The 27,397-nt window shown below is 40.1% G+C and overlaps 1 protein-coding gene across 15 annotated transcripts in view; it reads right to left on the bottom strand.

Moving 5' to 3' along the window:
* Positions 1 to 277: 277 nt before the first annotated feature.
* Positions 278 to 27,397, bottom strand: part of LOC114321179 (pyrophosphate--fructose 6-phosphate 1-phosphotransferase subunit alpha) — a 51,944-nt gene continuing 24,824 nt past the window's right edge. The window contains exons 1-5 of one of the 15 annotated variants that reach the window (XR_014362157.1): positions 9,325 to 9,508; positions 7,614 to 8,959; positions 7,394 to 7,529; positions 6,714 to 6,800; positions 278 to 625 (exon numbers count right to left, since the gene is read on the bottom strand). Coding sequence is in view for 3 of the 15 variants with exons in the window: in XM_082916323.1 (XP_082772449.1) it covers positions 500 to 625; positions 6,714 to 6,800; positions 8,676 to 8,783 (321 nt within the window). In the remaining 12 variants the exon portion in view is untranslated. Of the gene's footprint in view, positions 626 to 6,713; positions 6,889 to 7,393; positions 8,960 to 9,319; positions 9,613 to 27,397 lie in introns of those variants that run through there. The other 14 variants (XR_014362143.1, XR_014362145.1, XR_014362148.1 and 11 more) reach the window with 14 other exon arrangements.

Raw genomic sequence — 27,397 nt, 5'->3', positions numbered from 1 at the left:
TTAAAAGAATAGGAGTTGAATTGATTTAAACTTGGGGAATTACACTGACATGGTAGTCAAAAAAAATATTTCCAAATAAGTGGTAAAGATTATAAATATTAAAAATTAAAATCATAAACCTTATCATCAATATGTAACATTTTTTCAAAACACCCCCTGAATGATAATTTTCCCTTTAAACTTTCACTACTCCAACCATTAAGGCTTCACATATATTACAATTTCATATTGCTAGCAGTCAGCCTTACAAAAAGACATATTCATAGTTCCGTTGTAATTGGTCAAACTGCATCATTTCCATGTATTCTTAAAAATAAGGGCATTCACAGAAGTAAATATATAGTAGTAATAAATATCTACCCTGCCCCAAATCAAATCCCCAAACTGACAATACAAAAGAAGAAGAAATTAAAGTAAAGATGCTACGAAGATAGGCTTCATACATGATGCAGGCATGTCTTCCCTCATCACAGCAGGTATATATACATGGCAGACTTGTTCAAAGTGAGGCACGGGGTTTTGGCTTAGAAGACATCGCTGAGAGGATCCTGGCGAGTGAGGACATGGAACTCACAGCCACATTCAACACTTCTTGTGAACAACCTGGTCTCACAATCTTCTTCACCTGTGCAAGGACATGCACCACCAAGCTTATAGTCAATCCATATTACGATCAAAATGCTAACTATGAAATCTAGTGATCAAACCACTAAAAATTCGATGTGTAGTATTTCTTGTTTAAGCCTTCTATCCTTTTATTTTTTTATTTTTGGATAAATAGTTCAAGCCTTCTATCCTAATGGACACAAATTCAAGTTGGTCCCTGCCAAGATCTAGGCCACAGTCTTTGTGATAGGAAAAATACATTTAGACAACTTGAAGCAACATTAAAAAATATCTTTCTAGTTAGGATGAGTGCCTAACGTCAAAAGACTAAAAATGTGACTAGTTGCATTGAGTTTGTCTGAAAACAAGTTCATTAGAATACCATCAGTTATTAGGAAAAAAGGCGACCCAGTGCACGAGGTTCTGGCTAAAATAGGAATCGCAAACAAATATTTTGTGAAAAGTAAATAATTAAAAATTAAGATTGTGTTTGGTAGAGTTTTGTAATTATGATTTGAGAGTATGAGTTGTATTTTGAGTTTGTGAGGTTTGGAATTATGATTTGAGTGTGAAAAAATTGTTTGGTAAAGAGTTTTGAATTGAATGGGCAATTGTTGATGTGACATTTGATATTTGATAAAAAAATTTACAACTCATAACCAAACATACAACTCAAAATTATTTTAAAACACATAAAACAAATTTAAAAATTCAAAAAATGTTTTTTTCAAATATACAAAAATTAACATATCAATTGCAAAAAAAAAAATCACTATTCCAATCAACCGGCCGGTCAACCGGTGGGACGACCGGTTAGGCAAAATTTGTAAAAAAAAATTCCAAAACTCACGCCTGGTACAGACTTCTCTGCAGATTTTTTGAAACGTGTTTTCAAAACGCGTTCCAAACATCATATTCAAAACTCGGTGTAGAATCACATTTTGAAAACATAACCAAACAGAGCCTAAATATTTCTACTGTGTTCTCAATTCTAATATTTTTTTATGACTTTAGGTGAAGATATTATAGTATGTGTAAAAAATAATGTATAGAGAAAGAGAGAGAATAAATTGTATGTATTATTATTGATTGATATATTGATATATTACAATGATTCATGATTCCTATATATAGAAGAGGGTGAGTGTGTAGTAGGTAAGGAGTAGATGAAGTGGAGGTGGTAGTGGTGTAGTGGGTTAGGTTTAGTGGAGTAGGTGAGGTGGTAGTGGTGTAGTGGGTTAGGTTTAGTGGAGTAGGTTTAAGTGGGTGAAGTAGGTGATAGGTTTTAACAGCCCCCCGCAAACTCAAGGGGGATAGGAACTAACCAACTTGAGTTTGGAGAGAGTTACAAAACAAGAAAATACATAAAAATAAAAGAGGATAAGAGACACTGTATGGTCGTGTCAGACCATTGGTGAAGACACTGGATGGTGGTGTCATAACGTTGTAGAGGACACTGTATGGGGGTGTCATAACCATGTAAAGGACACTGTATGGTGGTGTCCTTTACATGGTCATAACCATGTAGAGGACACTGGATGGCGGTGTCAGACCGATGTAGAAGACAGTTTATGGGGTCATGTCGGACCGTTGTAGCAGACAATGTTGTGACAGTTGTTGTGACAGTTTACAGAGTCTTGCTGGACCCTTGTAGAAACTAACCGGAATCAATGTCGGGACAGTTTACAGAGTCTTGTCGGACCCATAAAGGAGCTAACCGGAATCAATGTCGGGACAGTTTACAGAGTCTTGTCGGACCCTTGAAGGAGCTAACCGGAATCAATGTCGGGACAGTTTACAGAGTCTTGTCGGACCCATAAAGGAGCTAACCGGAATCAATGTCATGACAGTTTATAGGGTCATGTCGGACCGTCGTAAAAGTTGCACCCTCAAAAGGTGTGCCCAATCTTTCAAAAGGCGTGCCATCAAAAGGCGTGCCCAATTTCATCAAAAGGCGTGCCATCAAAAGGCGTGCCATCAAAAGGCGCGCCCATATTGTCGGCGAGCGTCGAGCGGCGCATGATGCGCGTGTCTGCCGCTTCGTCATGGTCTTTATAAATCGAAGCGGAGGCTGAGGTTGGGAAGCATAACAAACCAGTCTGAAACCTCTGAACCTTTGCAGTCTGAAACACTCTGTAACCAACCCTTCTCTGAAACACTCTGCAACCCATAACATGGCCTCTTCTTCCCGTCCAGCTAACCAGAACATGGCCTCCTCTTCCCGTGGGCTACTTACGCTCTTTCCAGAACTGAATGAGTCCACAAGAGAAATAACTGGTGCGGTGGCCAGTGAACCTCAACCAAACACCTCTGGTTTTGCTCCGTTGAACTTTCCGATGCGGTCGGTGGAGCAAAAAATGGCGGTGCAGTCGGATGTGGAGGCCAATCAGTTTACCTTGAAGTCATGTGTGGAAACCATGACTGCGGTTACAAATTTGTCGAACCGGCTGCAGAGTAGGACAAATGAGGTGCAGCAGTTAAACGCCCAACTGGCTCTGCTCCAACGCATGTATAAGGATGCGCGAGCAGAGATAAGTGTGCTAAAGGCGGAAAACAAGGAGCTGAAGCGGAAGGCCAGTTTTATGTTCCGATTTGGAGGGCCGCCATATGCTGCAGTGGAGGAGCAGGGAGTAGTGATCATGCCCAGTGGAGTGGGAAATACGGAGGCAACACCGGCAAGGGCCGCCCAAGACGGTGGCAAGAAGAAAAGACCGGCGGAATAGGCGAGAAGAAAAATCCCACTGTTCCGATTTGTGTTGGTTGTGTTTTGTTTTGTTTTGTGTTTTTTTATTTTTATTTTTTTTTATTTTTATTTTTTTTATGGTGTAAAATGCTGATCGGGGTTGATCCCCGGCATGAAGAAATGACAAGTTTGTAAAATGTTGTTTTTTTTTTTTTTTTTTTTTTTTTTTTTTTTTTTGTTTTGGGAGTGTTTCGTTGAAAAAATAAAAATAAAATGAAAGAAAACAAGGGAGAAAGAAAATAGATAAAAAATATTTATAGATGGATTATATGAAAAACATCAGTGCGATTGTTTCAAAATAAAGTGGGGTATTTAAAAAAGAGGAAAAGTGACTAGGAAAAAATAAATAAAAATAAGTGATTTTTGAAATCAAATGGAGGAGAGAGAGGGACAAACCCATGTGATAAAGTGGAGAGAGAGTCGGTGAGTGGGGTGCAAAAGGTGAAGGAGAAATGATGGATTGAAAATGGTTTGGGTCAAAAGTGGACACTGTTAGTGGGGAACATGAGTGCATTGATTATTTGATATAATAATAATAATAATAAAAATAAAAAGTTAGAACAGTTGGAGAGAATGAGTGGAGTATGGTAAGGGTTTCATCCAAAGCCAAAATTCCTGCAGCGAATCACTTCGCAAATCCTAGCATGAGCTTTTTCTCTTTCCAGGCTTATTCATGAATTTCTTGGTGATTTCAAGAGCCTCTGGTGGCATTGTGGCAGAGAACACCCCAACCTGGATTTTGGGTGGCAGCAACTGGAAAATATCATAGATCTGATTTTTAAAAACCTCGTGACAGCATTTCATCAGCTTCATCCAAGACAAACATTTTGATGTAAACAGGGCGAAGTGATTGTCTCCGCAACATGTCAAACACACGACCAGGAGTACCAACAACAACATGAACCCCACTGGAGAGAATGCGCTGATCTTCGCGCACACTAGTCCCTCCAACACAAGCATGAACCTTCACACTTTGCTGGGCAAGTTCAAGAGTGGGTGGAAGAACCAAAGCTTGGCACTCAACCAAGCTATAATCTAGCTGCTGCAGAATTCCAGAGCAGAATGTTGCAGTGTTTCCAGTTCCAGACTGTCTCGTCATATGAGGTGAAGAATTCTTCTCCATCAGCCTCACACATGACTACAGTTGCACAAATCTTTGTTGATTTTATCAGCGGAATAGGTTGAGGTCCGGCGGGCGGCTAAGGTGAGGTTGCCGCCCGCCGGGGAAGCGAAAATACTAGGTTTTAAACCAGCTCTGATACCATGTAACAAATAATGTATAGAGAAAGAAAGAGAATAAATTGTATGTATTATTATTGATTGATATATTGATATATTACAATGATTCATGATTCCTATATATAGAAGAGGGTGAGTGTGTAGTAGGTAAGGAGTAGATGAAGTGGAGGTGGTAGTGGTGTAGTGGGTTAGGTTTAGTGGAGTAGGTGAGGTGGTAGTGGTGTAGTGGGTTAGGTTTAGTGGAGTAGGTTTAAGTGGGTGAAGTAGGTGATAGGTTTTAACAGTATGCATACCAATCAACTTGTCCATTCAAAGCCTAAAAAGAGCCCAAGTAAAATCATTACACTTTCATATGGGCACCAAAAGGCCAAATTAATAAATTTACAGTTCAAAAGTAGAAAGATGCAATTTTTATTGTCTTTTGGGTCATGATAAAAAAATTGCAACTTGCCTTGTGGCTAAGTTTGATTGTCTCTTAATTGTTCATCATGATCAAGTGAAACAAGTCCCCCACATGGAGCAAATCATACATGACTTGGTTTCACAACATTTCTGTAGATAACATTTATGTAGTGGTAAGCTGCTAGAAGGCCACCAGGCCTGACATCACAAAGAAAACAAAAACTAAAAACAGTTGACTATCCAAACAATGCTAATTGTCATTACTGCATGTCCCAAGTTAGCTAAATTCTTAAGATTGATGCAATGGGTGGTAGGCTGTAGCTAGGTTCCTTTCACTTTTTGCATACAACATCTACGGTTTTGGTTGTAGATCTAATAGGACACTAAGCCTCTATGGGTACATTTGTCCAAATCTCAACCATGGCAAGTCAAGTCAAGGCCATATGATCACCATGTCATTTTCCCCATGAACCATGTGTTACCCTCGTGGGGTGACACATACACCAATAAGCCATCTCCACTTGTCTTGGTGCTTCCCTCCGAGGTTGAGCCACGCCAGCTAAGTCTAACATACGTGATCCCTTAGCATCAAGTCTAGTCCACTCATCCATGCGAATCTTCAATCCATTGTGTTGCCTCTCCCACCAGTGATGACATTAGTACCATTAGCTAGGTCGAGCAACTCTCCAATCAAGCATGTTCCTCCTATTCCTCAGTCCCCTACTTCCAATGTTACTCAGAGGGGCCTCCTAGTTCACTCACCCAAACACACACACTGCATTTCCTCATTGAATCTTTGCTCGAACACATATCCTCTCCCGCTCATGATGACACACTCAGCACGTTCAACTTAATTCAGCAACCCTCCACCCAAGCGTATCCCTCCTATACCTCAGTTCCTTATTTTCAAGATTATCTCCGAAAGGCACCTTGAAGCTCTCAAGCCAACACATGTTAGGAGCAAGACCAAAGGAGCCCTCAAGGTTAGTGCCATGGTTATAGGGCAAACAAGCGACTTTATATCCCTCACATGAGACCTTCAAGGATATGTGACTTGGTGGCTAGAGTTGAGGGTCTGTCAAGGCACTCTTTAGTGGGAATTGAACCTTGACTGGTTTTAGAAAGAGAGAAATTTCCACTAAAAAATATTTTCTAAGACAAAGACACATAGATAAACTACCTCTGTGACCCTTGAGGCCTCTGACTGAGGATATCACCACCACTATCAGTAGTGACTATTACCTCCACGAATGTGGGGCCATGAAGAGGAAGCAACTTGTCCCTTTGTTGATACTCGGGCACATGACCCTAGCATGCTTAGGTTAGCTATCCTCAAAGACCAGACCCTCCTATAAATAGTAGATCTCCTCAATTTTCATCTACATGCATGCACAAAGAAATCCTTCTCCTCCAACCAGCCTAAAGGCTTCGGTTTTCCTTCGCAACCACACTCTCTCTCTCCTCAAAAGACCAACTTAACCAATAGCTCTCACCCTATCCACCTTCACTGGTTTCACACCACCTAAGAGCCAATCAAACTTCCCAGAGGTCTCCACACCCAACCCACTCACCCTCGGCTGTCCATTATGTGATATCAAACCCAAAACAATCCAAGTTGAACCACAACTACATAATATAACCAAGTTCATTACAAATTAGAGTGCCAAAGAAGAAAGGGAGATGAATCAGGAAAACATAGTAGTTAACAAAACTTTAACTTTACCTTATCAAGAAAAGCCTGCACTTCTTTTATGTCCTCAGTGTAATCCTCATCTTGCAAAGGCAAATCTAATGGCCTTCTTGTTTGGACCTGGTTCAAGTTGAAAGAATCCAGAATTCTGGCAGATATCACCCATCAAAAGTTTCGCATCATCCATATTCACTTAGATATTTGCTACCTTATGCGAAACATCAAAACATTTGATACTCAAATAAGGCACACAACACATCATGGTTATGGATGTGTGAAAACGAGTTCTATATTCAACCAACAAAACAAAGTAGTAAGCAAGAAACTAATATGGAGCCAAACTTTAACAAATTCAAAAATTTTGAAGTTTTTTTTTTTTTTTGAGGGGGGTGGGTAAAAACATTTTGAAGTTAAAAATGCCATTCAACATCAATCATCCTACCTAGACAACAATGAGTTTGTTTTAGATGAACGAGTAGATATAGAAAAAGTTACTACATCAAAACATAAAATTCCCTTCTAATGAAAAGATGGACCACAAAATTACAAGCTATGGAGCAAGAAGTTATAATATATATATATATATATATATATATAAACTATTTAAAAGATGATATAATTGATTGAACAAACATTGGAAAAAGGGAGAGATCTTCCCATAAAAAAAAAATCTATACTCCCACTTGCAAATGAAGACTTCGATAGTCAATCACCTAGTCTAAAACTTGGCAAGCCAAAGTTCGCCTGAATTGAATCCACATCTCCTTTCGTACTGCCCTTTCATCCTCATTGGTCCTTTCTCTTGCTGGTTAAAATGCTCGATTGCAACTATCAGCTACCTCTACCTAGCTGATAAAACAAGATATTGTATGGGTGTGGAAAGAATGGATTGCTCCTCATGTGTGTGAGTGAGCAAGAAGCCAAAACATTTACCTTCTTCTCGTTGTGCACTTCTCTAGTGCTTTTTGTTATGTTATGCAATACATCTTTCCATTATCTCCCACAATTTGCTCACTTGTTGGCACCTGGGGCTCAAGACCTTGCAAATTGGATTATCCATATAATATACAAAAAGAAAACTATAGATTTGGGGCCAATCAGGTATAACCGTGTGTCAAACAATGTTAAGCAGGAGACAAAAGGAATATTCAGTTGATTCCTTTCCAATAAGAACTGGACATGCGTCCCACATCCCCATGTGCATAGACAGAGTCGATGCGGTTTTTAGACTCAAGGATTCATTATTTGCTTTGGTTTATCAAAAGAACCCAAAGAATATCATGCCTTCCTTGGTCAAACAAACTCAGTGTGCGATTTCTGACAAGTCTTTTGAATTTTTGAGCACGAAGCAGAACTATAAAAGTTGCCCATTCAAGAGGTAATTTGGCCATAGTGTTGGTCACGCCGATCCCTGGTTTGTATCATAGTAATGGTCAGTGGTGTCCTCCCTCATGCTCTTCCCAACTATCCATTTTTTATCATTTCAATTGTTTGCCCCTAGAATTTCATCAAACACCACATTTGTCACTTTTGAACCCTAAATCTATAACAAATGCATCAAACTATGGTTTGTTATGAAATTTGAGGAGCAAACGACTAAAACGATTAAAAATAGATAGTTGGGAAATTATTCTCTTAAATACCTTTTTCAAATGTAGGTTTTCGCTCAGTCCATAAGGTACATTTATGTTTATGTCTGTATTTGTTCTATAGTTGGCTCAACAGGTTTCCTTAGTATGTCAAGGGTGGATTAATGAATGGCTGCTTTAGCTCTATCGACAACATCCCTGCCTAAAGTTCTGACACTTGTTTCAAGCTCTGCTTTGGAAAAATGGCCCCACCCAATGTGATCAATGTAACATCTCGACTGTTCATCAACTAAAAAAGAAACTAACAGACATAGATGGAGGACTGACATTGAAGCACTTTTCGTAGTTGAGGGCATAAATGGAGACAAAATGTAATTGAGGGGCTGAATTGAAACTGGTAACTCACCCTCGGTACAACATCCACTTTAAATACGTCGGACAGAGTTCCACCATCTTTCCTAAAACCGATTGCTGATAGAAGGGCTTCACTTATGTTTTCTATGGCATTCGACATCGTGCCCCATGGGTCTTTTTTAGAGCAGTCCACAGAGTGGCATTGAGTACCAACAAAATACTAGTAATAAATTCTAATTAGACTATGGGAAAGATTAAGAAAAAACAAGTAAATTACCAGAGAGCAATTTACCCCAAGTAAATCATCCAGTTTGAATACGTGATGAGAAATTCTACCTAAAAATATGGGAAATATTAAGAGAAACAAACACTTCAAGCAGTACACATACAAATACATAATCCAACACAGATACCTAAGTCCATGTAACAGAGCTATTTCAACAATCAAAAACCATGTGGGTAAAATAGTTAGATCTCTCAGGCATTTTAGCATACAGTTTATGTGCAAATTTTAGAACTTTACAAGTGTTCATTGGACACTAACCCAGATGAAAATTAAGAAGACCCAGAAAGAAATACACAATCATATAAAATTTACATGCAATACAAGCATTGATTGTGGCTTTTTCAGTATCTGAGAGATAGTTAAAAATCAAGGAATAGATGAAACATAGTGATGAGAGTTCAAAGACTAACAGAACCTGAGTTCCGCCTGAGAAAGTAGAGGATTCAATGGATGATGAAGCTTCATCTTTGAATTATCCAAGTAAGAGGGGGAGAGAGAGAGAGAGAGAGAGAGAGAGCCCAAGGGATGGCAATTCAGCTACAGTGTGCCAGCCCTCGCCACACGGGGGTTTGTGTCTAACACCTTGTTTGGATGGACTGATTTTTTTATTTTATCAATTTAAATTATTTATCTATTTTTGTTAAATAAATTGATGAAAAAAAAAATATTTTAGTTATTAAACTCAATAAAAAAAATAATATTTTAATTATTTTATTATATATACCTACCTTGAGTTTAATAACTAAGGTGTTATTTTTCCCTCAATTTTTTACTTGATTAAAATAAATAAAATATCACATCATACATATATTAAATCAATTTTTTTTTTCTCATAATTATCTATCCAACAAAAAAAATTATTACAAGCATATTACTCTTTTCACCTCATAAGAAAGTTAAAAAATCATTAAAAACGTCAAGTTTTCACAGGGGGCCTTTACCTCACTATATTACTCTTCTACTATCACTACACCCACTATCCTTGAACCTTTGCTACCATCGTAATCGGTAGCCAACTACTACTATTGTTGTCACCTCCTCCCTCTAGGAGTGCAATTTGGACGGACTCAATTCGAGTAATTCAAACTTAGTTTGAATTTTTTTAAGACTTAAACAAGATATTTTTAAATTCGATACGGATTTAGGTAAAAATTTAAAATTTTGAATTAAATTTGGACGATCTTAGACAAAGATATCAAGCAATCTGAAACCCGAATTATATATATATAGATATATAAAAATATTAAATATATAAATTATTAGTCATTACATGATATTAAAGTAATTTAGATTATTAAATCATATTGAATATATATTATATATACAAATAACACAAAATCTTTTTTTTTTATATTCTTACTCATAAATTGTAAACACTACTATAGCGGCATATCTCTTATATTATATAAGTTATTTATTTTGATGTTATTAATGATTTTCTTTAAAAAAATATAAATAGACTCAAATTTTAATAATTTAATAATGTAACTGGCAAAAAAAAAAAAAAACAACTGAAGTTCATTTATAACTCGGGCAATTCAGGTTTAACTTAGGTCGGGTATGAGCAGACAACATCCGATTTCAATTCAGGCCTAGGTGGGCTTGGACAAGTCTCAACACAATGCTTGGCCTGAAAAACCTCCCAATCTGACTGAACATGCCCAAGTTGCACCCTACCTCCACCATCACCGCTACACCTAACAATAAAAAATTTTAAAGATATAATTTGAAAATAATAGGGAGCGTTTGGTCTTGTTTTGGAATTGTGATTTCAATTCAAAAATTTTAAAACTCTTTTCAAAACTTATAACTAAATACACAATTTAAAAACATATCAAATTCCATTTAAAAACTATTTTCAAAACTCGTAACCAAACATACAATTCGAAATTCAATTCAAAACGCAAAATCAAACTATTTTCAAAATTCTATTTTCAAAAAATATTTTTATTTTATTTTTTAAAATTATTTTTAGAATCATAATTTGAGTGTGGAGTCGTATTTTGAGTTATAAGTTTTGAGTTGAGTTTTGAAAAAAGAAAATTTATTTGGTTATGAATTTTGAAAAGAGTTTTGAATTGTATTTTGGAATTATTTTTTTAAATATTTAAAAAAATTCTTAATTTTATTTTTTTAGGGTAAATATTTATTTATTTATTTATTTTAATGTGCATTGTATTTCATACATTTGTTGTATATTTTAAAAATATTTTTTCAATATCAAAAATTTCATTTTTTTATTTTAAATATATAATTTTTATTTTAAATATTTTTATTTTTTATTTTAACTATTTTATTTTATTTGATAACTCTATTTTTAAATATTTTAGTTTTTTAGTTATGTGTTTGGTTACGATTTTAGTGTGGAGTTTTAAAAATAGTTGGAGTTTTGAATTATGTGGTTAGTTGTGAGTTTTGAAAATAATTTTCAAATTAAGTTTTGAGTTATATGTTTAGTTATGATTTGAGTGTGGAGTTGTATTTTGAGTTAAAAATATTAAAAAATTTAAAATATTTACAAAATATAAATTATATATCTAAAATAAAATAAAAAATTCCTAAATATTTTAAAAAATAAAATCTAAAAAATTCAAAATATATCAAACTTAAAGTACAACTCTACACTCAAATTATAATTCTAAAACTAAACCAAACAAAACCATAATTTTTAAATTTTATTTTATGTATATCAAACAATTTGTTTTGATTCTATTAGTGCATTATTTGGTAAGTATACCAACAGGTTCAATATTTAAATTATTGTCAAACAACTTTTCAATTTAAAAAATTTAAGATTCAATTTTCAATAATTAATTATCAATTTTCAATTTTATCAAATTCTACCTATGATTTTCTCTTAAAATACAAACAAAAGGGAGGGAAAAAATCATATATTTTACTTACTTACGCTTCTAAACATGAAAATAAAAAAACACAATTATCATCTCCTTCATTTTCTTACCTAATCATTATTTTTCTTTTACATTTCTCAATCCGCTCGAGCCAATGGTAGGCCTGAATGATTAGCAATTTGTAATATGAGTTGTTGGGAATAAACTAAATATATGTATTTTTTGATTTTTATGAATACGCCCTCCTCTTAGAAACAGTTGCTAGAAAATAGTACAATGAAAAAGAGAAAAGAGACATCTCAGGAAACAAATCTAAAGATGAGATTGCATCATTACTTAGAGTTGGCACAATCAAATTTTATTACTCCCTCCGTTCCAAAATATTGGTCCCTTTTGGGGAATCCAACTTTTTTTTGATAGTACACTTATTACATTTGAAAAAAGTTGATTTTCCAAAATTACCCTTTTAATAGTACATTTTTTGGGAATATCAATATCATAATTGTACTTTTTAAATTGTTTATTAATTTAAAAGAAGGGTAAAATAGGAAATTTACATTATTTTTGTACTTGATTTATAAAGAGGGACTAATATTTTGGGACAATAAAAAATGGAATAAGGGACTAATATTTTGGGACGGAGGGAGTATTATTATTATTTTTTTTTTTGATAACTGAGTGTCCGGACCAGCACCCCTTCGGAGTATCGCACCTCGACTAATCAAATTTTATTTAGGTTACATTATCCATACGTTTTAATAATTAAATTTTATTAAAAATAATTTTTTAAAAATTATTGTTAAAAATAATTTTTTAGAATAATTATTTACATATAATACTAAAAATTGATTATTAGTGACTTTTTTTGTGATGATTTTTATAATTTGTCATTAAAACTTATAATTAGTGACTTTTTCTGTAATGAATTTTTCAAACTATTGTTGAAAGTTGAAAGTTAAAAATTAATGATTTTTTCAAATAATTTTTTTAAACTGTTGCTAAAACTTTCAGACAAAAGCCACTAATTTTAAGGGGAACCCCTGTGAGATTATATCTTTTATTGGAAATTATCTATTGTATAAAAATATCTATTTTTGGCTATTGATGGAGGATAATTTTAATTGTTGTAGAAATTGTATGACGATTAGGTGAATTGAAACCAATTATTCATACATCTTGCATTGAGCATTATTGCATACTTAAACATTGAAAATATTCTGTTTTGAGAAGAAAAAAAAATGTGAATACCTTGGTGAATCTGGTTAGGAGGTGTGGTTGTGGTTATTATGTTAGCCTATGTGTCCTTGGTGAAAATCCAGAAACTCGCGCAGTTAGTTGTCGATCCTTTCAATTAGTATAGATAAAATGGCTTTGGTAGTACTTGTACAGCCTACTGGCAGACACGTACCTAGAGATTCCTAGTGCTTTATATCCACTGTCTTGTTTTCTGTTATAAAATGATTATTTTCATGACTTGATATAGTTTTGAGATGAAAATTGAGAAATGTTTAACAAATGGCATGCATGTTATGACTTTGTCAATATTCATATATTGTGTTAAAGTATCTTTATTGAATTTTGGCTCACCATATGTGGAAAACAATTTTTAGGTACTGATGATATGCCACCACCAATGACATAGCTTGGGAAGATTTGGAGCCAAAGGCTTCTTTTGTTTATTTGATGTAATTATTTTGTATAAGCCTTGGGTTTTAGTTGTATTGAGTTGAACTCATTTTGATATACCTAAGTGTCTGTGGGGGCCAAATAATGGAAAGATCAGATGGTGTGTATCTTTGAAAGACTGATATCAATCGGCTATATTCTACGAGAGCGGGGAGCCGAATAGAATATATGTGCCGAATAAAGTATAAGTACTTAGGGCCGAATAAAGGAAAGGACAATGATTAAAAAGTAGGCCCTGGCCCCGAGGATTAAGAAGAACAGGTATAAATACAGGAACAACGGTTATAGAAAGGTATGTAAGAATCACTTTACAAAACTGGTAAATAGGCTATCCTGAGCGTCAGAACTAACTTGTCCGTCGGAGTGCTAATTCCGACACCCCCGACTGGAGTGCTTATTTCTTTTCAGGTGACTAGCTGAGGATCACTAACGTTTCCTAGGATCCGAAGAGTATTTGCAAACCACTTCCCTACAATTGGCGCCGTCTGTGGGAATACTCAAATACATCCATGGCAGGCGTGACTGAAGATCCTCCGGTAGCCATTGACGAGACCGCACAGGAAAATGACCTCACTCCAGCAAATATGCTCGGAAAAGAAACCATCGCTGCAAGACGCGCCTTGAACTTCGACTCACCAACGACCTCAGCGCAAGAGACAATGCAAGCGATCATCGAACAAGCAAAACAGAATGAACAAAGGCTGGAGAACATGATTGCTGAAAACGAACGTCTCCGTCAAGATTTGGCCCTTGAAGTTGCAAAATCGAGAGAAGCCATGCGCCAAGATCCCGAACGATCTCCGAGGGCCGGTGGACAACGACCTCGAGCCCGGCCAAAGGATACCGATAGCGACTCCAACTCATTAACCACAGAGCTCAACAAGAAGAGACGATCCGAAACTTCCAACTCCTCCGAAAAGAGTCCGCATACAAGGAACAAGCGTAGGAGGAGCAGTTCAGACGAAGAGGACCAGTACGATCCTTTTGTCCGACGGATTGCAAGGGCGACCCTGCCTAAGAAGTTCAAAGCTCCGTCATTCACTCTTTACGATGGAAAATCAGACCCCACTGATCATATCCGTCACTACAAGCAGGCCATGACATTGCATGCAGACAACGAAGCCCTCATGTGCCGAATATTCCCTAGCAGCCTGGGGCTGTTAGCTGTCAGGTGGTATTACAAGTTGGAGCCGGCCTCGATCAAAAGCTTCCATCGATTACAGAAATCCTTCAGGGCCAGGTTCATCACCAACGAGGTGCAGCCGAAACAAGCCAACTCTCTTTGGGCTATGCAGATTCAGTTAGGAGAAACGCTCAGAGCGTATTCAGAGCGCTATTGGGAGTGCTTCAACCTCGTCGACGACGCTTGCAACGACTCCATGGCCATCACCACCTTCAAAATGGGACTACATCCTAACAGTCCCCTTCGCAGTTCCCTGACCAGAAGGCCCCCTAAAACAGTCTGGGCGTTGATAAAGAAAGTTGAAGAGTATTGCAAGGTGCAAGACGATGCCTTGAGAATAAAAGTCGGCCAAATGTCCAATAAAATGGCCCCCCTTGAAATTGCTCAACCAATAAGTTCCGCGCCACCTCCTAGCTCAGAGCCTCGGCAACGCGCTAAATGAGACAAAAGGAGGGATACTCGTCGATCAAGCGATCAATGCTCCCACCGGACGAATGAACAACTGCAAGTCAACAGCAGGCGTTCGAGACGTGCTGACAAGAAGTACACAGAGTTGTCAGAACCGATCGCTGCAATAATGACCAAAGTCCAACACTTTCCATTCTTCAAATGGCCGTCAAAGATGGTGGGACCGCCCGACATACGAAGAAGGGATAGGCGGTGCGAATATCACAAAGATCACGGCCACGAAACGGAGAGTTGTTACGCATTAAAAGATCACCTGGAAGAACTGGTGCAAGACGGCCGACTGCAACAGTACGTGAGAAAGGGAAAGCCAACCACGGCACTGGCCTTAAGGCAGGACTCACCTCCACTTGGCGTGATCCATATGATCTACAGCCTGCCTGAACCCCCAGTCGTGTACACAATTCAATCGCATCCAATCCCCCAAAAGCAATGTATTCCGACTGAATGGCCCAAAGAAGCTCTGACAATTACTTACAATGAATCCGATCTTAGCGGCACAACAGCTTCCCACATCGATCCGTTGGTCATTAAATTACGCATAAATCGGTTCACCATCGAACGTATTCTCATAGACCCGGGGAGTACTTCAGAGGTTATGTACTACCAAACTTTCATCAAACTCGGCCTCAACAAGTCAGATCTGTCTCCGTCACCTTACCCATTGTTCGGCTTTAATATGAATCCCGATTATCCGTTAGGAAAGATCATACTACCTGTTCGAGCGGGTTCCAGAACGGTCGAAGTAGAATTCCTGGTCGTAAAGCTCCCTTCGTCGTATAATGTCATCATGGGGCGAACCTGGATACATATGATGAAGGCTGTTCCAAGCACTTATCATCAGCTTGTGCGCTTCCCAACAGCCCATGGCATTGAAGAAATCCGTGGCTCCCCCCAATCGGTACAAGCAGAGACTTAATGAAAACCCTATCACTGACCCGATCTGTGGGCTTTGATACTTGTATATGTATCACTTCTGCAATGTAAACCATTTTTCTTCGTGGCTCTATTCATCTCTCAAAGTCTCCGAATTCGGAGCCCCCTTCGGTGCATGATACCTTAGGGCCGACTAAGTCTCCGAATTCGGAGCGCCCTTCGTGGATATCACGATTGGCCAAAGTCAGTCTCCGGATTCGGAGCCCCCTTTGGTGCATGACACCTTAGGGCCGACTAAGTCTCCGAATTCGGAGCCCCTTTGGTGCATGACACCTTAGGGCCGACTAAGTCTCCGGATTCGGAGCGCCTTTCGTGGATATCACGATTGGCCAAACAAAGTCTCCGGATTCAGAGCCCCCTTTGGTGTATGACACCTTAGGGCCGATTAAAGTCTCTGGATTCGGAGCCCCCTTTGGTGCATGACACCTTAGGGCCGACTAAGTCTCCGGATTCGGAGCGCCCTTCGTAGATATCATGATTGGCCAAACAAAGTCTCCGGATTCGGAGCCCCCTTTGGTGCATGACACCTTAGGGCCGATTAAAGTCTCCGGACTCGGAGCCCCCTTTGGTGCATGACACCTTAGGGCCGACTAAGTCTCCGGATTCGGAGCGCCCTTCGTGGATATCACGATTGGCCAAATAGTCTCCGGATTCGGAGCCCCCTTTGGTGCATGACACCTTAGGGCCGAACAAAGTCTCCGGATTCAGAGCCCCCTTTAGTGCATGACACCTTAGGGCCGATTAAAGTCTCCGGATTCGGAGCCCCCTTTGGTGCTTGACACCTTAGGGCCAATTAAGTCTCCGGATTCAGAGTGCCCTTCGTAGATATCACGATTGGCCAAACAAAGTCTCCAGACTCAGAGCCCGTTTTGGTGCATGACACCTTAAGGCCGATTAAAGTCTCCGGATTCGGAGCGCCCTTCGTGGATATCACGATTGGCCAAACAAAGTCTCCGGATTCGGAGCCCCCTTTTGGTGCATAACACCTTAGGGCCGATCAAAGTCTCCGGATTCGGAGCCCCCTTTGGTGCATTACACCTTAGGGCCGATTAAAGTCTCCGGATTCGGAGCCCTCCCCTTCGGTGCATGACACCTTAGGGCCGACTAAGACTCTGGATTCGGAGCGCCCTTCGTGGATATCACGATTGGCTAAATTAAGTCTCCGGATTCGGAGCAACCTTTGGCATGAACAAAACAAAACTCACCAACATCACAAATAAGGTGCTTAACTAAGCATAAAAAAAAAATTCAGAATAAGACGCAAATGTTCAAAATAAAGCTTTTTGTTCAATCAAGCAGTTGTTACATAAACGCAACCCGCATTTGAGCGTTACAATTTTTATTTAATCACACAGTTGTTACATAAACGCAACTTGCATTTGAGCATTACAATACCCATCTCCAAACTTAAAAGCTAAAAAAGGGAGAAGACGCATTAGTAAAGCGGCATCGCCGAATCACCTCCCGTCACCCGGAAGTCCTCCACGATTTGCAATGCCTTGAGCCAACTGTGCCCAAGTCCTCCACTGATACCATTGACAATGTCAAGGCAAAGATCCAGGACAAGGAAGGATAAAAACCCGACGGTCGTTGCCTTTCCTTTCGGGGTGATTTGCTTCAATGACTCGAAGATTCATGCCAACGTTTGGACGCCCTACTTCCCATACGGATGGGTCCTCTGCCGCGCTCCATGGCAACACCAAGATCGGCTAAACTCGAGTCTCTCTAACTAACATCCCCACTTATTCCACCACGCATGAGTGATTGTTTATCTGCGCGAAGCGCCCACTCTTTTTATTTTCAATACTAGCAACGATCTCGAGGCCCCAATCCTAAGGCGATTTCACTAACTCTAAACTCCACGAGAAAAACGTCGGTTGACATTCGCCACGGCGTAGTTATCCAAACGAATTTTTGAAGCATGTGCACCGTCCGAAAATCTAGGCCCCGAGCCGAGTTGAATTTGCCGCAGCCACCTTACCCACTGGCTTTTGGCTTCCTCAAGTTACAATAGCCTCATTCAGGGATAAACGGCTATCACGTATGGGTCGACCCTGTCGATCAACGTTTATACATCCATTCAAACATATACAGAAACGAAATGCATACATACCAAATACGAACTGCAACAAAATATTTATCATAGAACGCTTTTTATTTGATAAAACAGGCAATATATTACATAGTTTTCAACGCGATCTGCGTTTCAACCTTACAATAAGTACACTTATATGGTGTCACCCTTATCCTCACTCTTCTCGACCTCAAAAGAAGAAAATAGAAAATATTTACTGTGGTAGAATGGCAATGCCGAATCAATACCCGACGCTCGAAGAGCTTTTGTGGCTTGAGATGCCATGATCCAACCATGCCTAAATCCACGATTTTCACATCGGCAAACTTCTTCGGCAAGTTTTTCCTTTGTCTTTTCGATTCCAACTTTTCGGTCGTCATGAAAGCCTTTCTCATAGGCCCTCCCCTTCGCGTTCTCCAGTACGAACATACTCGCTGTCTCACGATCGGCAAGCGTGGAACTGATGAGCCGACTGGTAACCCTTTCTTCTAGGATTGGGTTTCCGTGCCCGGCGGTTTGTGCTTGGGCCGCCTTGATCTTCCTTAACTCGCGCTCAACCGCCTCCACGCGAGCCTCCAAACTTCAAATACATTCCTCTTTCTTCTCCATCTCTCGGCGGGCAGCGCGCAATCGCATGCCAATTTCATAGGCAGTGTAAAACCTCTTCACTGCCCCGTGAATGCCTTCGCGAAATACTTCGTAGTCCTGACGACCTACCATCGATTACTAAACCTCAAGAGGAAAAATTTGTCGAGCAAACTCGACCGCTACATTTGGGTCCCGCACGATCAAATCCGCCTCTGTCATGGGTCTATTCCCCACAAACACCGCAAAGCTTAATGGGCACAGATTCGAGTCAGATCCCTTCTCAACTCGAGGTTGAGAAGACCTGCACTGCGACTGCTTGTCCCGCCTGGGCGACCTGCTCCAACGTCGGGGAGACTGACGCCTCTCTCGATCCCTGGAACTCCTACCCCCGGTGCGCGAAGGGCCACCACCTCGATGCATGTCTCCATCCAGCTCAGCTAGCGTCTTCGCTTCTCTTCTGCTGTTAAAGAAAAGTCTGTTCGACATTTACACGATTCCTTCAAAAGCTGGAGTCAGTTGTTTACTGTATTCATAAAAGTTGTACCCATAATCATTTATCCTTCACAGAGGCAGCACCCTCGAGGAAATTTCATTAATTGTGAAAACCTCAATCACCCAGCGCCGACTGGATAGACCCGTCGACGCCCGAATGATCATGCCCGCCTGGGGCAAGGGCGGGATAGATTAATGAATCCATTCGGCTTAGGTGCCCCAGTCGGCTCACGAATCGATTTCAGAATGATCATGCCTAGCCTGGGGCAAGGGCGTGATAGATTAATCAATCTATTCAGCTTAGGTGCCCCAGTCGGCTCACGAATTGATTTCAGAATGATCATGCCCGCCTGGGGCAAAGGCGTGATAGATTAATGAATCCATTCAGCTTAGGTGCCCTAGTCGACTCACGAATCGACTTCAGAATGATCATGCCCGCCTGGGGCAAGGGCGGGATAAATTAATGAATCCATTCGGCTTAGGTGCCCCAGTCAGCTCACGAATCGATTTCAGAATGATCATGCCCGCCTGGGGCAAGGGCGTGATAGATTAATGAATTCATTCGGCTTAGGTGCCCCAACCGGCTCACGAATCAACTTCAGAATGATCATGCCCGCCTGGGGCAAAGGCGGGATAGATTAATGAATCTATTCGGCTTAGGTGCCCCAGTCGGCTCACGAATCGATTTCAGAATGATCATGCCCAGCATGGGGCAAGGGCGTGATAGATTAATCAATCTATTCGGCTTAGGTGCCCCAGTCGGCTCACGAATCGACTTTAAAATGATCATGCCTGCCTGGGGCAAAGGCGGGATAGATTAATGAATCCATTCAGCTTAGGTGCCCCAGTCGGCTCACGAATCGATTTCAGAATGATCATGCCCACCTGGGGCAAGGGCGTGATAGATTAATGAATCCATTCGGCTTAGGTGCCCCAGCCAACTCACGAATCGACTTCAGAATGATCATGTCCGCCTGGGGCAAAGGCGGGATAGATTAATGAATCTATTCGGCTTAGGTGCCCCAGTCGGCTCACGAATCGACTTCAGAATGATCATGCCCGCCTGGGGCAAGGGCGTGATAGATTAATCAATCTATTCGGCTTATGTGCCGTAGCCGGCTCACGAATCGACTTCAGAATGATCATGTCCCGCCTGTGGCAAGGGCGTGATAGATTTATCAATACATTCAGCTTAAGTGCCCCAGCCGGCCCATGAATCGACAACAAAACTAAGTTTGCCTCCTCAAGAACACGAATGATCATGCACCGCCTGGGGTAAGGGCAGATTAATCATGATATTCAATCATAGAAAGGTCAACAGAGTAGTCATTCTAACTAAAGTAGTGAAAGGCAAACATTCTACACCAACATAACATCACAAACTGCGCATTAGTAGTGACACAAGAAGATAATTTTCATTAATAAACTGAGCACAACAATAGCCAATTTATACATGAAAACTACTCGGAACCAACAAAAGTCCTAAAAACAAAAACATACATTAAAGGTGTAACAACCCTCATACTGATTACTGATTAATGACTGATTGATCACCAGTTACTGTTAAACGGAACTGATAATGACTGATAACTGACCGATAATTGAACTGATTAAAAGTACTGAACTGACTGACTGAAACTGGAACTGAATTGACTGAGTATATGTTAGTTAATTGCATTCTATCTGTTTGATTGTCTGATTATCTGTTCATGTTTATATGTTTAAACTGCTATTTGAAGGCCTTATCGGCGGCCGAACTAGAAACCGATTGATGTTACGTGACCCTCATAATTTATGTGATTTTATAGTATAATTATCTGAAAATTGATTAGGTATGATTAAATTAGATTAAATTAAGCTAATTATAGAGTTGGACTTAATTACCATTTTGCCACTTAAGTAGCCCACTACTTGGATCATCTTTGATTCTCATTATGCTCACACATACACATTTCATCAGCTCTTGTTGAGCACACCACCGACTAGAGAGAGAGAGGTAGGGAGTTAGAGTGAATTCACCTTGAATTCCTTGGAAACTTGAAGAATTGCTTGGTAATTGAAGTGTATTTGCATATTTGAGCTCCCTCACTCCTAATTCTACAAGACTAAGGTAGGACATCCATCTTCTTGTTGCTGTTCTTGAGTTCATTCTTGCACAATTCATGCTCTAATTGTAGAGTTAAGCCATGTTTTGGTGCATACATGTTGGATTGAAGCTCACCTCTTGCATGCATGTTAGTATTATTGCATTTTGAGGTTGATTACATAGACATTGGTACATGCATGCTCATATTGTTGTTATAGACCATGTTTTCATCTGGTTTTGGAAAGAAATGAGCTCATTTGAGCAAGCTTTGGAGCTTCAATTTGGTTTAAAACTCATTCATGCATGTTTGAATGTTGTTCTTGAAAATGGGTTTGAATGTGGTTCTAATTGACTCACCTTTGGGGCTTGAATTCATGAATTGAGCTTTGAAACTTGTTATACATTGAATTTAATGATGTTTTCCAGAATTTGGGCCCAAGAGGTCGAGTTTGGAGTGGTTGAATGCTTGGTTTGAGCTTGGGAGGCAAATCTGGAAATTCCAGATTTGGCTTCCTCGCTCGAGCGAAGGATTCCCCGCTCGAGCGAGCACCTTTGTCCAGGGCTCCGCTCGAGCGACCATCGAGCGACCATCGCGCGTAAAATTTCAGCATCCAGTACTTTTACTGTTTTGCAGACCGCTCGAGCGAAGGATTCCTCGCTCGAGCGAAGCCTTTGATTTTGGACTTACGCTCGAGCGTAGAAAGTCTCGCTCGAGCGAAGCCCCTATTTTCAGCAAAGTTTGCGAAATGTTTTCTAAGTGTATTTTTGCATCCTCATCCCATCCTAGGCATTCTTAGGCCTAGTTTAAGGCACCTTGATGAGGATATCATTGTAGAACACACCAAGGCAAATTAGGGATTAAGTTATGAGATTTCCCAACTGTGTAGCTTAGTGTGTTCAACCTGTGAACTGTGTAGGGTTGGCAACTGGGGAGACACGCTCTAGCATACTGTAGCCCAGAACTCTGTGAGTAACAATTGTGTAAAGATATGTTCAACTGATTATCTTCTGAATACTGAACTGAACTGTTTACTGAACTGGTATTATTTACTGAATGAATGTATGTCCTTTATTTCTGAACTGTACTGTGGCATCCTTAGTATCTACGGTTTACTGTTACTGTTACTGTCACAGAGATCTCTGTCGGTTTCCTTGTGGAACCACTACTGTTTACTGACTGATGGCCATCATTACTGTTCGGTCTTTTAAGACCTACTGTTACTGTTATGCTAATGGATGTACCACATATGACTGTTTACTGTACTGAGCAACTGAATTACTAATTGAACTGAACTGTTTTCATTACTGTAAGGACATTCATTCTAAACCCCTTTACGCTTTATGTTATTCACTGGGCTTTAGCTCACTGCTCATATATATATGTAGGTGTTCAAGCACCAGACCGCAGCTAGAGGCGTCAGGGTTACTCCAGTTTTGTCAAGCCAGCCTTTGTGCCTCACTGCGAGGTTCCTAGTTGCCATGCTATGGCTTGGGGGTGTTTTGTTTGTTTTTCCCCCTTCTGTACTGTTTTGTACTGTTTTACTGCTCTGTACAGACCGAGTGTTACTGTACTGTTATCTAGGTCGGGTCCCTAGTCTGAATAAATGTAAATATTGTGTATACTGTTTTTGTATAAATGTATGAAAAGCCTTTTTGCATACAGACTGTCACAGCTCAATGGACACTATTTATTTACTGTATTGGCTTCCGCCAGGCCCTGTACTCTATTTTACTGTATTACTGTTAAGCAGGCCTTCGGTAATCTCAGATTACTGGCCGGTTACGGTGCTAAACCCATAGGGCCGGGTTTGGGTCGTGACAGAGTGGTATCAGAGCCATACTTACCACGAGTTATACCGCACACACGTGTCCAAATGAGCTATAGGGTGTCCTAGAAAAAGTAATTAGGACATCTCATGAGCATGATAAGTGTGTGGTTATGTTATGACTGAATATCTGTTAATGTGTTAAACTGGTAAACAAATGACTGCTTATGTTTAAAACTGTTATAACTGCGTATAGTGAAATGGACAATGCAAATGAACCTGAGTCCTCATCTACCGAGGCAAGAATGGAAAGAATGGAAAGAATGATAGAACTGATAACTGCTAGACTTGAACAACAACAGAACCAACAACCTCCTCCTCCTCCGGTACAGCCGGAACTTAATGCGAATGCGAATGATGGGGACATAATTGCTTTGACCCAGAAGTTCAGCAAAATGAAACCGCCATCCTTTCAGGGAGGCCTTGAACCGCTAAAAGCTGAAGCTTGGGTTCTGGAAACAGAGAAATTATTTGAAGTGTTTCCGTGCTCGGAAGCGAACAAGGTATTGTTAGCTACCTTCACCCTTCAAGAAGAAGCTAGAAGGTGGTGGATGTTGATTCGCGAAACAAATACTGTTATGACTTGGGCTCAGTTCAAGGAGTCCTTCTTTGAAAAGTACTTCCCTCAGTGTGTCAGGGATAGAAAAGTGACCGAATTTGAACAGCTGAAGCAGGGCACAATGTCCGTTGCAGAATATGAAACCAAATTTACTGAACTTGCCTGTTATGCACCGCACATGGTGGATACTGAGTATAAGAAGGCCAGAAAATTTGAAGGTGGCCTTAATGTGGCAATACTTGACCGGATAAATGTTTTGAAGTTACCGACTTTTGTGGGTGTTCTCGACCGGGCATTGATGGCCGAGTCGAACATTGCAGCAGTGAAACAATCTGAAACACCAACGACTGAATGGCATGGAAAAAGGCAGGGTTTCAAATTTAAGAAAGGCAAGCACAACCCATGAACTATCTGCTAGCCGTATCATCACCCGTAGGGGGATCCATGACATGTGCTTATATGTACCCCGCATGTGAAATTATTGTTGGGGATATGCATCTGTTTATTGATTTACTGCCATTGAACATTGATCATTTTGACGTAATATTGGGGATGGATTGGTTACAAAAATATCATGCCACTATTGACTGTGTGACCAAGCAAGTTGTTTTCCGTCCACCTGGTTTGCCTGAATTTGTGTTTAATGGGAGTGGAGTAGTACCTCCTCCGTATTTGATTTCGTCAGTAAAAGCTGTTAAATTAATTAGAAAGGGGTGTAAAGGATATCTGTGTTCTGTACTGACTGTGTCTACTGATGATAGTGTTAAAACTGATGTGAATTGTATCCCTATAGTCAGGGAATTTCCAGATGTTTTTCCAGATAATCTTCCAGGAGATTTGACTGATAGGGAGATTGAATTTACCGTTGATGTGATTCCCGGAACACAACCAGTTTCTAAAGCTCCCTACCGAATGGCTCCAACTGAACTGAAAGAACTGAAAGTGCAACTGCAAGAACTGTTAGACAAAAAGTTTATCAGACCTAGCACTTCGCCATGGGGTGCTCCTGTTTTGTTTGTCAAGAAGAAAGATGGCTCACTGAGACTGTGCATCGACTACCGTGAACTGAATAAGGTAACTGTAAAGAACAAATACCCATTGCCACGCATTGATGATTTATTTGATCAGTTACAGGGTGCACAAGTGTTTTCTAAGATTGATCTCAGATCGGGGTATCATCAACTGAAGGTTAAACCGGAAGACATTGATAAAACTGCTTTTAGAACAAGGTATGGACATTATGAATTTCTAGTTATGCCTTTTGGAGTCACGAACGCACCAGCTGCTTTTATGGACCTCATGAACAGAATTTTTAAACCATACCTTGATGACTTTATTGTTGTATTTATCGATGACATATTGATTTACTCCAAAAGTATAGAACAGCATGAACATCATCTGAGACTTGCCCTACAAACCTTAAGAGAACAGAAACTGTATGCTAAACTGTCTAAATGTGAATTTTGGCTTGACCATGTTATGTTTTTGGGGCATGTTGTTAGCAAAGATGGAATTTCTGTTGATCCGCAGAAAATTGAAGCTGTAGTGAACTGGCCTAGACCAACAAATGTGACTGAAGTCCGAAGCTTTTTGGGACTGGCTGGATATTACAGAAGATTTGTCAAAGATTTCTCCAAAATTGCTCTACCATTGACTCAGTTAACTCAAAAGGGGACATCATTTGACTGGACCGACCAAAGAGAATCTGCTTTCCAGGAGTTGAAAACTCGACTTGTGACTGCACCAGTTTTGACTTTACCTTCAGGTACGGATGGTTATACTGTATTTAGTGATGCTTCTCATAAGGGTTTGGGATGTGTTTTAATGCAGAATGGGAAGGTTATAGCTTATGCTTCCCGACAACTGAGACCACATGAAAAGAACTACCCGACCCATGATCTGGAACTGGCTGCGGTGGTGTTTGCATTGAAAATCTGGCGTCACTATCTGTACGGGGTGACATGTGAAGTATACACCGACCACAAGAGTTTAAAGTATTTCTTCACACAGAAAGAACTGAATATGAGACAGCGGAGATGGCTGGAACTGATTAAAGACTATGACCTACAGATATTGTACCATCCGGGAAAAGCCAATACCGTTGCCGATGCATTGAGCCGGAAGTCGATTGGAAACTTAGCCTGTTTGCTTACAGGACAGAAAGAGTTGCTTTGTGACCTTGAAAAATCTGAAATCGAAATTGTTTTACGAGAACAAGGTGGAATCTTAGCTGCTATTTCTGCTCAACCGGCGCTGATTGAGGAGATTAAAGAGAAACAGCAACTGGATGACTTCTTGAAAAAGATCATCGAAGAAAGAGAATCTAAACCGAGACCGGGATTCAAATGTGAGAATAATGTACTGAAATTTCAAGAAAGACTGTGTGTACCGAATGATACTGAACTGAAAAGAAGAGTTCTGCAAGAAGGCCACAATTCGAAATTGTCTATCCATCCGGGGAATACGAAAATGTACCAAGATCTGAAACAGAATTTCTGGTGGCCGGGAATGAAGAAAGAAATTGCTGATTTTGTATCCAAATGTCTTCATTGCCAACAGGTCAAAGCTGAACATCAACGACCTGCCGGACTATTGCAACCCCTACCCATACCAGAGTGGAAATGGGAGCATATCACGATGGATTTTATCGTTGGGTTACCTCGCTCCAGAAAAGGTATGGATTCAATTTGGGTTATTGTTGATAGACTAACCAAATCTGCTCACTTCTTACCTGTCAAGACAATCTATAATGCGGACAAATTGGCTGTTATCTATATTGATGAAATTGTAAGACTGCATGGAGTGCCTGTGTCTATTGTTTCTGACAGGGATTCGAAGTTTACATCGAGGTTTTGGCAAAGCCTACAAACTGCACTGGGTACTGAACTGAGACTGAGTAGTGCCTATCATCCTCAGACAGATGGCCAATCAGAAAGGACCATCCAAACTCTGGAGGATTTACTGAGAATGTGTGTCCTTGATTTTCAGGGAGACTGGGAAAGCCATTTGCCCTTAGCTGAATTTGCGTATAACAACAGCTACCATTCGAGTATTGGCATGGCGCCTTTCGAGGCATTGTATGGCAGAAAATGTAGATCTCCAATCTGCTGGGCAGAAGTTGGAGATGGGCCGTTGCTTGGGCCCGAGATCGTGTATGAAACAACTGAAAAAGTGAAACTGATACAGTAGAGACTGAAAACTGCACAGAGTAGACAGAAAAGTTATGCAGATGTCAGAAGACGGGACAGAGAGTATGAAGTGGGTGATCACGTTTTTGTGAAAGTGACACCAATGAAAGGCCAGACTCGTTTTGGAGTCAAAGGCAAGTTAGCACCGAGATACGTCGGACCATATGAGATCATTGAGAAAATCAATCCGGTGGCGTATCAAGTTGCGCTCCCTCCTGAAATGGAGCATATGCATAACGTCTTCCACATTTCTATGTTAAGAGACTACCTTCGGGATCCCTTCCATGCAACAGAGCCTACCCACGTAGTGTTGAGTGATGACTACACTTACGAGGAACGGCCTATACAGATTGTAAACCGACGGATCAAGAAACTGAGGAACAAAGAGATCCCGTTAGTGAAAGTTGACTGGCAGAACCATGGTGGCGTGTATGCCACTTGGGAAAGGGAAGATGACATGGCTAAACGATATCCTGAACTGTTTCCACTGAATCCTGTTTTCTTCCAGAATGAAGGTAACTCGAGTTTAGAGGACTAAACTCTTTATAAGGAG

The sequence above is a fragment of the Camellia sinensis genome, chromosome 2 (assembly GCF_055761805.1).
Source record: "Camellia sinensis isolate YWXY chromosome 2, ASM5576180v1, whole genome shotgun sequence".
In the NCBI taxonomy this organism is placed as follows: domain Eukaryota; kingdom Viridiplantae; phylum Streptophyta; class Magnoliopsida; order Ericales; family Theaceae; genus Camellia; species Camellia sinensis.
The sequence above is the reverse complement of the archived record's forward strand: the minus strand, read 5'-3'. Positions and strand labels throughout refer to the sequence as shown.